Raw genomic sequence first — 16,854 nt, 5'->3', positions numbered from 1 at the left:
TTTTACCCCAAAGCTTTCTAAGAAAGCCACCAAAAAAAAATAAGCCCAAAAGGACTTACTACTAACTAGTAAAAATGTAATAAAAATTGACCAAGTAAAAAGAGCCAAATACAAAAAACATTTTACCACCAATTGGGCTGAACCCATAACACATATTCACTTTCTTTAATTGTGTAACTTTAACTCATGTACAAATTACAAATATATGAATCCCATAACTCATTTGTATACAGTATGAACGTGACACGTGCTTTAAATGTCTGAAATACATAAACCAGCCATTTTTAAAATGTAAAAGATGAAGGGTATTTTAGATATTTCAATTGAATAATACCATATCACATTTTTTAATAGCCTTATATATATAATAAAAACTTTCTCTAATTAATTCATTTGTTCATTTGTTACGTACAGTATTGCTTCTATCGTAGGAATTGGTATCCTAGTAGCAGCTGCTAATCTGAGCACTCGTCAAGAGTATCTCAGTTCAACCGGATTATGCTACTATGTAAAACCGGGTGTGTTTGCCTCCGGTGGCGGTTTGGCACTTGTGGCATGTATTTTTGGCCTATGCTCCTTTTGTGCGTCAACAAAGCAACGTCGTGAACAAGTACCAGCAACGGTTCCACCTCAAGGGGGCGGCATTGCTATGGGTAATCCTCAGTTTGATACCGCCTCTACAAACTCGAACCCCAAGCCAAGACCGGTGCAATATGCTGTTTGAAAAATTAGTAACGTATTTTCTTTGTGGAGTTTGAGATCATGTTCTAAATTTCTAATAATATAGATTAAAGGTGCTTCTAAATTAAAAAATTTTGTATCTGGGTGTGAAGGCAAGACTAGGGACCTAGGTTTGTTGTATTTGTTTATTATGTAAAAAAAAAAATCTAGAGTGGAATTGCATAATTTGTGATTGTAATGTGTAAAAATATTGAATTGTATAATAATCATTTGATTTATTTAAGAACATATCTTTACATTGTTGACTTGGCACATATCAAAGCCACAAAAAAGGACAGTTTTGAAATGCCTACTATAAAATTGTGGCTATTGTATTAAATCAAATCACAACCGTTTATTTTTATTGACTAATGTGAACCGTTGATATATTTTTTAAAAAATTTGACAAAAAAAGGATTTAAAAAAAAAAAACCACGTTCAATTCTTTTTTTGTTTTTGAAAGAAAGATAGAGCATATATTAATTACGAAGAGAGATCCAATTCCGCCAAAGTAATGATGCTTTGGGGAAAGGAACAAAGACGAACAAGTTCAGCATTATCACCCGTTTCACACCTCGCCACTAAGTGTGCAACGGTATTACAACTTCTCTTCGCATGAGAAAATAAACATACATTAAACCAAGCTCTATCTAAACTAATATCGTCATAGATAACATGTATAGGGGAAAGACCCGAGCCCCTAGACGAAACAGCCTTGATCACATTGATTGTGTCCGACTCCACCCAAACATTTCTAAAATCAAACCTCTTTGCGAGAAGGAGAGCATATCTTACAGCTTGTGCTTCTATGCATTCTGGGACAGAGGACTCAATTTTCTTGGTTGCTGTTAGCAGGATCTGACCACTAGCATCTCTGAAGACAACACCAATCCCAGCATAACCATCCTCTGGAACATGTGCGTCGACGTTAGCTTTAATACAGCCTAGTGGCGGGCATAGCCAAGTAATGCTACTGCTGATAGTTGGCTGGGCAGCAGGATGAAAGACACGTTTTGCATAATCATCATGATCACACACCAATTTGCAAAAACCAGCAGCAAGGAGAACAAAATTAGGTGTTTCATTCTAAAAAATGATCAGATTTCGACATCTCCAAGCTGCCCACATCAAGGCAGCCATCCGTTTCAGCACAGATCCATTTACCTTGCTGCACAACCAACTCCAACAAGCGTAGAAAGACTCCTGTGGTGCGTCTCTTAGCTGATCCAACAGTCCACTATGAGCCCAAATTTCACGAGCAGCAGTACAGTGAAAAGGAGAGTGAAAGATCGTTTCCCTTTGCTCACCACAAATTTGGCACGATGCATCACCTGCCACATGACGTTGTACCAATCTATCCTTGACCGCTAGATTGCCCTTTACAGCACTCCACACGAAATGCTTAAGCTTTGGAGGGCCAGATATCTTCCACACCGATCTCCAGAGGTCATCTGAATTGTTGCTCACACCAACATCATCGTTCACGCTTCGAGCTAGCCAATATGCAGACCTGACAGTATATATATCATTTTTTGTGTAACACCAGTACATACTATCAGCTTTCATATGAACGGGCAAAGGAATAGCAAGTATTGCAGCTGCAGTTTCTGAGTCCACCAAGCCCCGTACTTTATTAGCATTCCACGCAACCACCCCCTCCATCATAAAGTCGCGCACAGTCATATCCTCCTCAATCCAAGTAGGCCTATTAAGAACAAATGGCCTACCATCCTTAATTACCCATGCGTCTTTCCATGCTCTGATATTACTACCATTTCCAACTCTCCATACCAGACCATCACGTAGAAGACCCTTGGCCCCCCAAATACTCCTCCACGAGTAACTTGGGTCATGTCCCCTCAAAGCCTCCATCACCGAAGAATTCTTAAAGTATCGGGCCTTAAGAATTTTAGAAATAAGGGAATTTTGATTCGATTGTAACCTCCCAGATTTGCTTGGCCAATAGAGCCTGATTAAAACACTTGAGGTCCCTAAACCCCAATCCCCCTTTTGCCTTCGGTTTGCCTTCGGTAAACACAATCTCTCCCACCTTTGCCAATACATCTTTCTATGGTCCACCGATGATCCCCACCAAAACCGGCATAACAAACTATGAATTTCATCAATAAGGCCCTCCGGAATTTTAAAAATGCTCATCATATAGGTAGGAATGGCTTGAGCAACCGCTTTAATTAATACCTCCTTCCCCGGCTTCGACAACAATTTTTCTTTCCACCCATTCAACTTTTTCTAGTGTATCTCCTTCAAAAACGTAAAGATAGCCTTTTTCGATTTACCAATGATAGTCGGCAATCCCAAGTACTTCTCATGCCTTTCCACCTCCCGAACCCCTAGCGTATCCACAATCTCTTGCCTTCTATCAACATTCACACATTTACTAAAAGCAACCTCTGTCTTATCAAGATTAACTTTCTGACCAGATGCTCTCTCATATACCATGATTATATCTGCAATTTTCGAGCATTCCTGCAGAGTAGCTTTTGCAAACAAAATACTATCATCGGCAAAAAATAAGTGAGACACTCTAGGAGCAGCTCTACAAATCCTGGCCCCACTTAATTTCTTTTCATGAGCGGCTTTAGAAAGGAGACATGAAAAAGCATCCGCACACAAAAGAAATAAATAAGGTGAGATAGGATCACCTTGTCTGAGGCCACGAGTCGGAACAACATATCCAAAAATCTCATCATTCACTTTGAAAGAGAAAGACACACTAGAGATACACTCCATAATACGTCGAATCCATAGCTCCGAGAAACCCATTTTACCCATTACCATCTTCAAGAAACTCCATTCAACTCTGTCATAGGCCTTGCTCATATCAAGCTTTAGAGCCACCGTACCATGTCTCCCTTCACCCCCTCGTTTCATACAGTGGAAAATCTCAAAGGCAATCATGGCATTATCAGTGATTAGACGCCCTGGAATGAAAGCACTTTGATTGACAGAGATGATATCATTAATGAAAGGTTTAAGTTTATTCGCCATTGTCTTCGAAATTATCTTATAAATCACATTGCAACAGCTAATTGGTCTAAATTCAGTCATGTATTTCGGATCATTACATTTAGGAATCAACACAACACAAGTCCGATTAATCTCCGAAATATCAACTAAACCCTTCCACCAATTTTTCACCAGAGTAACAATATCAGGACCGATAATATGCCAAAATTTTTGAAAAAATAGTGCATGCATACCATCCGTACCTGGGGCTTTATTTGGATGCATATGGAATAAAGCATTTTTTATTTCCTCCGAGCTCGGAATTTCGTCCAACACCATATTCATATCGTCAGAGACAACCTTCTTCACGCCCTCCAAAGCAGCGTCAAAGTCAGTGGGGTCATCTGTGGAAAATAACGAGCCAAAGTACTCCGACACAATGCTTTTAATTCGGCTCTCATCAGTTCTCCAGTCTCCATGTACATCAAATAAACCATCGATACGGTTTTTCTTCTTTCTCTGACTCGCCTTTCTATGGAAATAGGATGTATTTTTATCACCATCTCGCATCTCATTAGCCCTTGACCTTGCGTACCAATATGACTCCTCTAATCTCCTAAGCTCGTTAATTTCATTCGCCAAAGACTCACATTTTTCGAGCATAGCAGCATCCATATGGGAACCTTGCGCTTCCTGTAACTCCACCTCGCATTTTCTGATTTTTCTTTTAATGTCGCCGAAGAACTTCGCTGCCCATCTGGTAAGGTGTTCCGCACACAAGGCAATTCTGTGATGCGGTGCACTCCCCTCTCCGTCCTTCCAAGATTGCGAGACCACCTCCACACACTCCTCCTTCGATAACCACATAGCCTCGAACCGAAATAATTTACTTTTCCTCCCTCTCTCATAGTAATTAATAGTATCAAAGCAAAATTGGAGTGTGATCCGATGCAACTTTAGCCAAGTGTTGAACTGAGAAATCCGGGAACAAAGCACACCAACCATCATCTCCCAAGAACCTGTCAAGTCTTTCCCTCACCACTGTGTCAACATGTTTCCCCCGCTGCCAAGTGAAGGTGCACCCTTTATACCCCAGATCACGCAACTCACAATCATCAATAGCATTACGGAACGCATCCATTAAACTCTCTCTCCGAACAGTTCCACCGTCCTTCTCAGACATACTAGCTATTTCATTAAAATCACCAAACATGATATAAGGGATATTACAGGAATTTTTGAGATTTCCACTAGTAGAAAAAAGCATTTGGCCACCAGTTCAAAACCCCCCTATGCCACCGGTTTTGAACCGGTGGGCATTTGGGGGGTGGCAATAGTCTGATGCAAAGCCACCGGTTCAAGACCGGTGGCAAAAACTAGTATTGCCACCGGTTAACCGGTGGCAATAACCCTTGACGCTTTTTTTGGTAAGGGTTATTGGCACCGGTTCCTGTTCAAAACCGGTGCCAATAATGGCAAAAAAATAATAACTTTTTTTTTTTTGCATTTTTTTCACTTAAATTGATATATAAACACTAACATATACATAAACTTACATATTTTTATAAAAAAATGATGTAGTATTACAATTTTTGTCCAAAAAAAATAAAATAAAATACAAGGTTACAAACAAAGAGGCTACACAGTAGCAGAACAACGCCATGAACATGAACAAGGCGCTCTGAAGTGCCCCTGCTGTAAATCCTACTAAACTAAATTGTACAGCCTTGCATAAAAAAGACAGAACTCTTTTCTGAAGATCAAATTCTCTATAACGATAACTTGATTCAAATATGTTGTTTGGGAGCTTCTGCAGTCTGTTATGTAGATCAGAGCTGAAGGTATTGGCATATGAGCAGCAAGGAGCGTGCATGCTACTACTGTGAGTACTTTTATAAGTGCTAAATCCCATTCCTCCTTTATTCTGTTACAAACAAACACAAAAACTTTGGTCAGACAGTTGTTTGATGATTGACATTGTAAGTAATGAGATTGTTACATCAAAGGGAATGGAACTTATGAAAGAGTCAATCACTAATATACCCGCCCTTCCGATTTTTCAGTTCAGACCGAACAGAACAAGATATAGTGACAAACTGCTCGAACAGAAGCTTATGCGGAAACAAAGGGTCTGCCATTATCCTTGTGAGGCAGCAGCTGCAGCAGCAGCCTAGCCTTGCGAGGCAGCATCAACAACCTTGCGAGGATGTTCTGCAATTCAAACTTTAACAATGGAACCTGTGATTAAGATGATGATAATCGTTGATTCCAATAAAATAAAATAAATCTTTAAAAGAAATCAAGGAAATCAAGATACATAAATCTGGTAAACAGACTAACTAATTCTATCAAAGCCTGAATCAATTAGCATGAAGATGTTCCCTTGCTCTTTTTTTGACAGAGTTTGAGACCACCTTTTTTTTTGACAGAGTTTAAGACAACCTTATACTACAAGAAACTGAAACACGACATATCTTGGTGTGCAATAACAACCAAAAACAAACATATTCAAGTAGTTCTACAGGTCAAAATTAGAGTTAAGCTTTTTATTTCCCCTTACCAAAACAAACCTATTCAACCGGAAAACCATAAAGAGTACTGACAGATAAATTTTCTAATATTCTAGATAACACTATCAAGAAATCTCCCAATCACTAGAATAACTAAGCCACACTCCTTTGTTATGGCCCCTCACTTCAATCATCCTTACTAATTACTACGGGGACCATATAAAATGAACCAGAAATGAAGAAAAGAAATAAAATGTGTTCATATCAGTTCTTTTAACTTGAGCAACAACCTGGCATTAATCCAGTCAATGGTGAGGAGGATAACTCATGAACCATTTGAAACATAAACAAATCAAATAACCAATAAATTCCACTCTCAATCTGCCTATCAGCAAGGAAAGAAAGAAGCCATCACATTACAGGTTGCCAGCAGTTCATGTCCACAATATTTCTTCTCAAAAACTGCAAAAAACACACTCCCAAGCAAATTTTTACAAACAAAACAAACCATAGATCACATGAACAATACATCAATGTAGCATTGTCATTTAAAAGAAAATTATACAAAATTATACAATCATCAATTATGTACTCCGCATTTACGAGCCAATTCAATATGTATGAACACTATATCAAATGTGAAATTATAATAAGGGTTTAAGGGAACAATGGGACAGCCTTACATAGTACACAAATACACAAGAGTCTCACAACTACCTAATTCCGGGACCGTGACGTCAGAAGGTCTGGTGCCCGGCCTGAGGAGAAGTATCAGTTGCATTCTCTCCTTGTGATGGTACCTAAAATCAACATAATTTCATGACGACATTATTACATTTATAAACTTGACATTTGAAGTTGATCATACAAATATTGTAATAAACCCCAGTTAAAAATTCTGAAAATCAAGGGTATTCCAAATTCACAATTTTCTTTTTATAGATTATCAATACATTAACACAAGTAGGGTTCTTGGTATTACAATCGAAACATGTCTGTCACACATTAACACAACAATCTAATCAATTCCAAATCAATTCAAACCAAAACAAATCAGAATTCCAGGAAATTGAAGCCCAATCTGAACCAGATCCTAACCCTAAAAACACAATTCAGCAACCAAAAAAAAATTCGAAAAAAATACAAGTACCTTATTCTCGGATTTAAGCAGAGGACTCAAGAAGAGATAGAGAAATGGAGTGGGCTGGCGAATCGCGTCCACAGTCACCATAATCACCTTGGTGCCGTGAAGAGAACATGTTCATCAACCTCATCACAACATAACCCCAACTAAGCTACAGTATGCACGAATCACACAAAGCTAAATTAAGTTCAAAAATAAACTAAATCTTCCTTCCAAAGGACAATGGCAACATAGAAGACTTGTAATGGTGAATTGAAGATACTTTTAAAAGTATAACTATCTATTACTTTTCATCCTCAATACTTGAGTAAAAATCAAAGAAACAGACAAGCAGCAAATAGCAATAGTCTTTCTAAAGAAGCCTCTAAGTAACAATCATTTAGTCAAGACTTCAACGCTGACTTTCAAGCTAGTGATGCGACAACTCAATCTAGACAAAAAAAAAAAAAAAAAACTAATTTATCACCATGACAACTCATTCATAATTACACTCTTCATAAAACAGTACAATTAACAACAATAACTATACTCCGAGATATAAAGAAACCAAATTAATATAATCTCAAGCCAAAAAAAGATAGATCACAGCTTAGAATACTTCAAGAACCAAAACATCATATCCAACAAATTCCAGCAATATTGTGACTCACATTAGAGCCGGTGTCCACTTTGATATCAGCTGTGACATTGATGTTTTTCACCTGAGTACTCAGATCACCAAAAAACAGTTCACCTTTCTTTGCTCCAGTTGAAGTAATAGCCTGCAAAAAACACTTAAAATCTTTAATATTAGTAATGAAAGGTTGAATTTCACACTACGCGAATAACGCAATGACATGCAGCAGCAGCAGCAGCAGCATCACAATTACTATACTATTAGCATTAGCTAGAAAATTAATCACAAATTAATCAAATAGCAGCATTATATCAGAATAACTCGGGTTATATTCTATCGAAGTAATTGCAAAACACATCAATTGCAAAATATACACAATGCAAGCAAACATCGGAAGCATATCGGCATATAACCAATAGAACTCTATAAACCGGCAAAATAATCACGAAACTAGCAAATTAATCACGAAATTATCAAATCTGACTAATATGCTATAACAATATTTATAAGCTAATCCAAATATTACACCACAATCACAAAATTGAAGAGCATTATAGCTTAAAATTGAACAGTAATAACAAATTTCAGACAAAAAAGTGGAGAAAAAAAGTAAATAAAAATCAGAAACCCTAGATCTCAAATCGAAGAGCACATACCTTCGTGAAGAATCCCACCACATCTGCAAAGATCTGGCACCAGTAAATAAATAGACCGTCAATTACGATGGTGGTCACAACATTCACAACCGCCGTCATCCTCAAATCCCGAATTCCCCATTAGTGCTGCCAAGAGAGGAGTGAAAGAAAGAAAGAGTGGAGCGGCGGTAGATGAAGCAAGAGGAGGCAAGTGAAGAGAGAGAAAGGAGGGTTTGAGCAGAGAGAAGAGAGAGGAGACGGAGAAATCGAGAAGAGAGAGAAAACAAAGGAGAGAGTACGAGAAGAGAGAAGAATAGCTAAGCTAATATAATTAAGAGATGAGGCGCGTTTTTTTTTAACAAAGCCACCGGTTTAAAACCGGTGGCCTTTACCATTTATGCCACCGGTTCTGTTTGAACCGGTGGCAATTTAAATATATATAATCCCGCCCATTTTTTAAGCTACCGGTTTTCGAAAATCGATGGCCATTGAGCGGTACCTTTTTGTATTTTTCTACTAGTGTTCTCATCAAATCCCAAGTTTTATATTTGTTTTCCGCCTCTGGCCAACCATAAATGCCCATAGCTCTCCAACAAGGAACACCCTCACTATTGCACACATTTGCTACAAAATGGTTTGCCGAATAGGATATCAGATCAACATTCAATTCTTGCCACCAAAAACACATTCCACCCGAACGACCATTGCTACTCAAGCAAATCCCCTTCTCATAACCGCACCTACGTTTTATTCTCTCCATCACACTACTATCTACTTTAGTCTCCATAAGAAATACTATATTTGGCCTCTCTCTCCAACATAAATCACGGAGAGTCCTCTCCGTCCATGGGTTGCCACACCCATAGACGTTCCAACTCAAGATTTTCATTTCTATTCAAGGGGTTAGGTTTGTCCAACTCCCTCTACTTGGATATAACTGTCCCCAGATTGAGTAAGAACGTCCATTTTCATCTTCTTTTCTTTTGCATCAATACGAACCCTCTTCTCATCATTCTTTAATAAGGACAAGCTTCTTTTTTTAGAACCAACCTCCTCTATCTTAGTAACTCTCACCTCCTTCCCGTTGCTCTGGTAACTCTCCTCCATCCTCTCAATTCTTTTCCATCCCTTTAAAGCCCCCACCTTTTCCTTCCCTCCCTTCACAGAATCCCCACTACCACACTGCTGCCCCCCCACTACCACACTGCTGCCCCCCCACTCCCCACTAAAGCCTCCGTACCTCCATGGACCTCCTTCACTCCAAAATAAAGATTACCCTCCCCGTAGCCTCCTCTATTTGCATTGCCTCATTCACCATCTTCCCTACTACCTCCCTGAATCCCCTCCCCATATCAGTTTCAACATCACAATAACCTCCCACCACATTGTTCACTACCTTCCTTCTTTCACCCGATCCTTCTAGAAGAGGTTGCGGTCGCAGGACATGTTTGTTTGTCTGGGGATCGAACACCATAGCTAGACTTGCTTCCCTTTCCTTCGGCCGATCAGTAGAACAACTCTCCGATTGATTAGAGAAATGCAACCTGCGCGCAACACCTACAGGCCCCAGTCGAATTGTTTGCTTCTCAGGTTCAATGTAGTTACCATGCCGAATAGCTTCCATCTTCTCCCCCAATATTCTCTCTTTTTCCCTGGTAGCATAGGTTTTTTCAGGTTTTTTGAAAGGTGAGGCCCTCAACCAAGCACCATATTGATACACAATCGCCTCCACGTTCAATTCTTATTAGTTTGATAGTTTCTGTTTTTTCTTTATTTATTCTGCATTTTCCCCCTATACTTCTCTTTTAGTTCCTTCTTATTAGCTTTTTATGGCTTTATTATTTCAATCTAAATAGTTGGGAGTCTGGAAATTGATTTCAAAGAATAACACTATAACAGTTAATTAGATATTGGCATTTGCAAGTTCCATGTTTACAATGGGATAACGAAATCGTCACAATGCTATTGTGGATCCTCTATTTCTATTTGCCTTTTGCGTTGGAATATGTATCCATTCCAAAACAAAGGAAACAGAAGGAAACGATTGAAGAGAAGTAAAGGAAAAAAACTTAATAAACAAAGAAGGAACTAAAACAGAAAACTGATGAGAATGTGATAACTTTTTAATTTTTTTTTTGTTGAATTTATTTTAAAATAAATAAAACACAAAATAAACCATATCAACGGTTATGTTAGTTAATAGAAATGAAGGGCTATGATTTAATTTAATAAAATGACCACAATTTTATTGTGGCCACTCAAAATTCATCCCACAAAAAAGTCTAATGGTTTTTTTTTTTTTTGGGTTAAAAAGGGAGAAATAGATTAATCATGTATCAAATTAAGAAAATGGTTTTTTAAAGAAATAAACCAAATTTCAAAAGTTTATTGGTTGCATTGGTTGTACACTTGTACCACTCAATCATTCTTATGCAGTAATACTTTGCATCTTAATTGAAGGTAGGAAATCATTCATTACAACATGTTATAAACTAAATACACAAATGGACTAAACTAAATACAAACATGTTCTTGGATAAACCAGTTTGTTTAAGCTCGCCCAGCCGGCTACATAGTTGTTCAAATGAAGTTTGTTTACAATATACTCCGTATTAAATTGTCTAGCAATGGTTCGCAAAGTGATTAATCAAAATACAGTGTTTACAACTTCATACGATATGGACACTCTTACTTATATCCGGTCGATCCAGCGTTGCCTTACCCATTTCCACACCCTGCAATCGCCGGACAAATAGCCATAAGACATTATACCAAAGCCACAAGCCATAAGCAGCAAAACGATACCCGATATGTAGAAACCGTTGCTGAACACTCTGCAATTAGACGGCGAATCTTGATTCGTTTGGTTTCTGCTAAATGCAGCACCTAAAACGAGTGTACTGACCCCGGAATATGATGCCAACCTATTCAATTTATTAGACACCAACCCAAGATTTAGATAACTAAATTAAAAACAAACGATTTTGTTACTTTCGACCTTAATCGATCATTACAAAACATAGAATAAGTACTGAAGATTACCCGGAAATAACGATATAGATGATAGCAGTGACGGGCAGTTTGGAAGTTCTATACTTATAATCAAAGAAAGCAGAGTAGTTTATATAAAATATAAACTTGATGTTGAAAAACGCGAGCATTGCTGCTGCTGCTGCGAATTGCCAATCTCGATGTCTTGGATACTCACAATAACGACGCCCATAACGATTTACCGAATTCGTCAGGATCACTTCATTTGACTGCATATTATTGCAGCATATAAGATTAACCAAATTTCTAAACAAAAATATATCTAGGTTGATAATTTGATTTTATGTTTGATATTTCTTACGTTCTTTTTTACATGATATGTTTCAATTATTACGTTTGCTAATGTATAACTTGAACTATTAATATAGCTTCAAATTTCTACAAGTAAAAATTATAAAATTTAGGTATTAATAAATTTTTAAAAATACCATTCTAACAAAATTTCACACATGTTTTTATTTACATATAACTCACTAAAGACTACGACCATTCATTTTAGCTGACCTCAAATCATTTTGTGATTAAAGATTTGTTGCTGTATAAATCACTAAAGATGGTTAAAAAAAAAAAAAAAAAAGATGTAAGTAGTGTAAAAGTTAAAATAAGTCAATAATACAAGAACGGAGGTAGTATGAGGATAAAATATAACATGTAGCGGGTTTTTTATGTCTCCCAGCGAAATGACCCCAGAGCAGTTGAAAGAAGCCTATGAAAGGGCTCAAGCCGACCTCGTCGCGGCTCAGGAATCCAATGAGCGTCTGAGCAAAGAAAAAGAGGCATAGAAATCCGACGCAGCCAACCTCCGTCAGCAGCTGGAGTTGGCCCAGAGAAATCGTTGTCGTCGGCCGAGGCGGTTGGGCCTGATCCCGAGAATGCCGATTATGGATATAGTGGAATCCCCAAATGATACCGATACCGAGTCCAGCGACGAGGAAATGCAAATGGATCCTCCGCTCTAGAATAGTGATTAGCAAGGGAATTTCCAGACTCCAGGGGAGCAGCAGGGCAACAATCGTGATCCTAATCAGACTGAAATCTTGCTCTAGCAACTGATCGCCTTAGAGAGGCAGAACTTCAAGGTGTTGCTGATGATGAAGAGGATGCCAAGTGTCTCAATTCCTGTCCAAAGAGAAGCTCTCGATGGGTTCGCAGCGACGCCATTCAACGATGAGTTGTCTAGGGCCCGGATTCACAGAAGATTGTCGCTCTCGACGTTTACATCGCTCTATGATAGGACGACCTGTCCCGAGCAGCATGTCGAGTACTGCAAGTAGCGAATGTGGCAAGCTTCAATCCCGTTCGAGTGCTGGGAAGCATGCATATGCAAATCTTTCGGCGCAACGCTCCCTGGCCCCGCCCTCAAATGGCTCGGCAAACTCAAACCAGGTAGTATCACTAGCTTTGCTATGTTAAACCCTTATACTAAAATTCGAAAAGTTACAGAGGGAGGTGAAAAGGCGTGAGAAAAGAGAAGAGAATAAGGTTACAAATCAAAAAAATTCCTCCAAGTTGTTACAGATCCGAAATCATAGAGGCATTTTTCTTGATTTTATTTTTAGTAATGTGTGTGTGAGGTGATGAGCAGCGTAGAGGAGAGAAAATTCACGAGCAATTTTCTTTGTTTAATTTTTCGGCAATGAAAGTCAGAAAATAGGAGATGAGAGTGAAAGAGGAGAATGAATTAGAGAGGTGAGGAACGTGAGAAGGAAGAGAAGGAAATAGAGGAGATAAGGAAAATGAAGGAAGAGCGGCTGTGTTAAAAAATTAGGGTTAGTGTGAGTTGAAATCCCTTTTATACCCTATTTTAAAAAATAATAAAAAAAAACAATTAGGACTGCTAAAACGGTCGCAAAATTAGAAATCTACAACCGTTTTAGAGGCTGCCGCAATTTTACGACCGTTTTTGGCGGTCGCAATTTTTTAATTTTTATTTTGAATTATTTTTCACATGGTTTTTTTTTTTAAAAAACAAATTATTCAAATACCATTTCAACGGTTTAATAAGTAAAAAACGGTCGCAAACTTGAGACCGCCTTAAAAACGGTCGCAAACTTGAGACCGCCTTAAAAACGGTCGTAAAATTGCGACCGCCTTTAAATCGGTCACATATTTCTAATTTTGCGACCGTTTTAATTATGGTCATAGAAAAACGGTCACAATTTGACCGAATTCTAGTAGTGTCCCTATTTTTTTGCATAGATATTATATATTGCTACAATAGATTGCTACAAAGTAACAAAATATCATAATAAAAATCTTATATTAGTAGAAAATTATAAGTGGAGTTTTTGAAGTTGAAATTGAATTACTCGTGTAGAGATAATAACATATGGGATGATTAAGTATTATCATTAATTATACTTGCATGCTAGGATGCACGGAAACGGATACGGACACGGACACGATACGGACACGGGAAAACGGCAATCCTAAAATAGGGGACACGGGTACGGCGTATAACAAGGCATATAATATATTAAAAAAACGAGAATTTGACAACTAATTCAATAAAACACTAAATAATTAGCCTCAAAACACACAATTTTAATTAAACAAGTAAATGAACAAAGTGTACGGACATAGTCGGATACATATCAAGAAACCATCAAACCAGACATGTCTTAATAGTACTCTTCAAGTAATCAAACAAAACTAGAAACATAACACAAAATCAAACATCTCATCAAGTAATCAACAAAACTGTCAAAACACGGTGGTGGGCGGTGGTTGTCTGGCTGACGACGAACAACAAATTGAATTATTGAAGCAATTGAATTTCAGAAAATCAGAAGTTCTTACACACTTACACTGATTAAAACCCTAAAAAATTCCCCAAATTAGCATTACTCGAATTCACTTCAGAATCACAGCAATTGTTGAATGGCAGAAATTGAGCTCCAGTAAAGATAACAATGGAGCTCAATTGTTGAATGGCAGAACACCAAGAAATAAGCACGAAAAGGCTGAAATTGAGCTCCATTAAAGACAACAATGGCGGAGACTCAGAAAATGAAGACCGATTAAGTTCTCTCCCAGACTCCATTCTCACCGACATTCTCTCACTTCTCGACATCCAAGGATGCATATTCAGAACTTTAATTGAATTTAAAAAAAAAAAGTAGAGAAGAACCAAACCTGGTGGCTGACACGGACGACGGGCGACAAGGTGGGCGGTGGAGTGATAGGTGGTGGCTGAGGACGAGCAGGCGAACAGCAAGGGCCAGGCCAGCAACTCCAGCAACCCCCGCAACAATGAGAGATGAAGGCCACGAGCAGCAAGGGCCAGGCCAGCAACCCTGACAACCGGCAAGGAGGCGAGTGGCGGTGACGGAGACAGCAAGCCGGCGGTACGGTGAGACCTACAAGTCGGCGACTGAGCAAGTGAGCAGCAAGGGGTTCAGTTGAGACTTGAGAGGATGAGAGGATTGAGAGTTTGAGAACTGGAAACTTGGAAAGAGGTAGAGAGGCAAAGCATAGGAATTTAGGTATTTCGCGTGTCCATACCAAAACGGCCCGTGTCAGCCCAAGACACGGCCCGTGTCCAAAAATCAATAACGGTTAAAAAAAATCGGACAAGGTTTTCTGCGTGTCGGACACGTGTCGCCCCGTGTCTCATCCGTGTCCGTGTCCGACACGCGTGTCGACTCGGACTCTTCAGATTTTTGGCGTGTCCGTGCATCCTTGCTTGCATGTCCCTTAACTTAAACTGATGAACTAATGATGGTATATTAGTGTTACTGCTAGCTTAAGTAGTAGTATGTGGTGTCCTTGTTTCACAAGGAAATAAATATCCCTTGTTTCTCAACAAGATATTGATGATTAGTTCAACCGAAGTAAGCCCTGTTCTCTTCACCTTAAAAAAAATAATATTAAGTAAAAATAATTTCATTTCAGTAAAAATAAGTTCTGTTCAGTAAAATTAATTTCAGTTCAGTAAAAATAATTTCAGTTCAGTTCAGTAAAATTCAGTTTTCTTAAAGAAGAATTATAATAGGAAATCAATAAAAATAATTTCAGTTCGGTAAAAATAATTTAAGTTCAGTAACAATAATTTCAGTTCAGTAAAATTAAGTTCAGTTCAGTAAAAATAAGTTCAGTTCAGTAAAAACAATTTCAGTTCAGCAAAATTAAGGTGAATCAAACAGGGCCTTAGTTCTAAGGAAATCTATTATAAATAAACACTATGCATCTAGATTATTATCGTTCATCAAAAATAAATAAAACTAGATAAATCACGTGCGATGCATGGTTTGTTTGAATTTTTTAAAATATTTTTTATGTGTACTAAAATTTGTTATATATTTAGATAAAATTCCTATTATCAAAAGATAATATTTTATATACAATTAATTAAAACTCAAAAATATCATTTGCTAATTTTGCTTACGTGTCATTTAAATTATTTAATTCTTAAAGAAATTAATAATCTCGTATTTAATTGTCTAGTATTGAAATTTATTATCCTACATGTCGCGCTGAAAAAATTAAATCATACGTGACTCTCTAAAAACTTGGGAAAAAACTCCGCTTTATTAAAATTTATTATACTAGGTTAGGTCCCGTGCCATATACTGTAATTAGGTCCTGTTTCATATACGGTAATTTTTCAATATTTATTTTTAATATTAACACTATGTTAGATTTTTTTACTTTCGTATGTATATTCATATCAATTGAATGTTGAAAATCAACAAAAATGACAGAAAAAATCACACGAATAATAATTAAAATGTGTCGTTCTTGGCAAGTATTATAGTTCAATAGATTACTAATTAATTGAAATTATACTCATAAATTATTCAAGGAAAAAAAAAATAGTAATAAAAAAAATTGATATTCGCATTTTATTATATAAGTTTATACTCGTAACTTTTATTATATAACTAACAAAAATCAAACAAAAAAATTTATAATATTGTTTTATTAAACGAATATAGTACCTAATATGTCTTCCTACAAAAATAGACTATAACAAATTATGTTAAGAATATTATTTGTATTTTTTTTTCCTTAAGTTTATAGTTGTCAATATACTATATTTTATTTTGGAAAAAATTATCAAATCTTCTAATTTAATTTGTAGGAAATTAATATTTTATATATTTAAAAAGATTTGTTTTTTAAATATTTTTTTCAAAAAAAAAGATTAAGGACACATCAGAATATGAAATGTGTCATTGCTGATATGTCTTATAATATAAAGTAGTTATA

At 37.2% G+C, this 16,854-nt stretch overlaps 1 protein-coding gene across 5 annotated transcripts; it reads right to left on the bottom strand.

The window, feature by feature from the left end:
• Nucleotides 1-5,253: 5,253 nt before the first annotated feature.
• On the bottom strand, nucleotides 5,254-9,332 carry LOC110708574. Of its 5 annotated transcripts, none has more exons than XR_002508771.1 (4): nucleotides 8,614-9,332; nucleotides 7,348-8,102; nucleotides 5,731-6,997; nucleotides 5,254-5,611 (listed from the first exon to the last, which is right to left on the bottom strand). XR_002508771.1 is itself a non-coding variant. In XM_021886746.1 (4 exons), exons 1-3 carry the CDS (start codon nucleotides 8,710-8,712, stop codon nucleotides 6,935-6,937), a joined length of 273 nt encoding a protein of 90 aa, XP_021742438.1. In that variant the 5' UTR covers nucleotides 8,713-9,319; the 3' UTR covers nucleotides 5,731-5,925; nucleotides 6,915-6,934. The 5 variants fall into 5 exon arrangements, 4 of the variants coding, with proteins under 4 accessions (XP_021742438.1, XP_021742437.1, XP_021742434.1 ...); XM_021886746.1 differs by lacking the exon at nucleotides 5,254-5,611 and having other exon boundaries at nucleotides 5,731-5,925; nucleotides 6,915-6,997; nucleotides 7,992-8,102; nucleotides 8,614-9,319; XM_021886745.1 differs by lacking the exon at nucleotides 5,254-5,611 and having other exon boundaries at nucleotides 5,731-5,910; nucleotides 6,915-6,997; nucleotides 7,992-8,102; nucleotides 8,614-9,318.
• Between the last annotated feature and the right edge of the window lie 7,522 nt (nucleotides 9,333-16,854).

Source organism: Chenopodium quinoa, unplaced genomic scaffold (assembly GCF_001683475.1).
Source record: "Chenopodium quinoa cultivar QQ74 unplaced genomic scaffold, ASM168347v1, whole genome shotgun sequence".
Classification (NCBI taxonomy): domain Eukaryota; kingdom Viridiplantae; phylum Streptophyta; class Magnoliopsida; order Caryophyllales; family Amaranthaceae; genus Chenopodium; species Chenopodium quinoa.
Note: the sequence above shows the minus strand (reverse complement) of the source record. Positions and strands in the feature narration are given on the sequence as shown.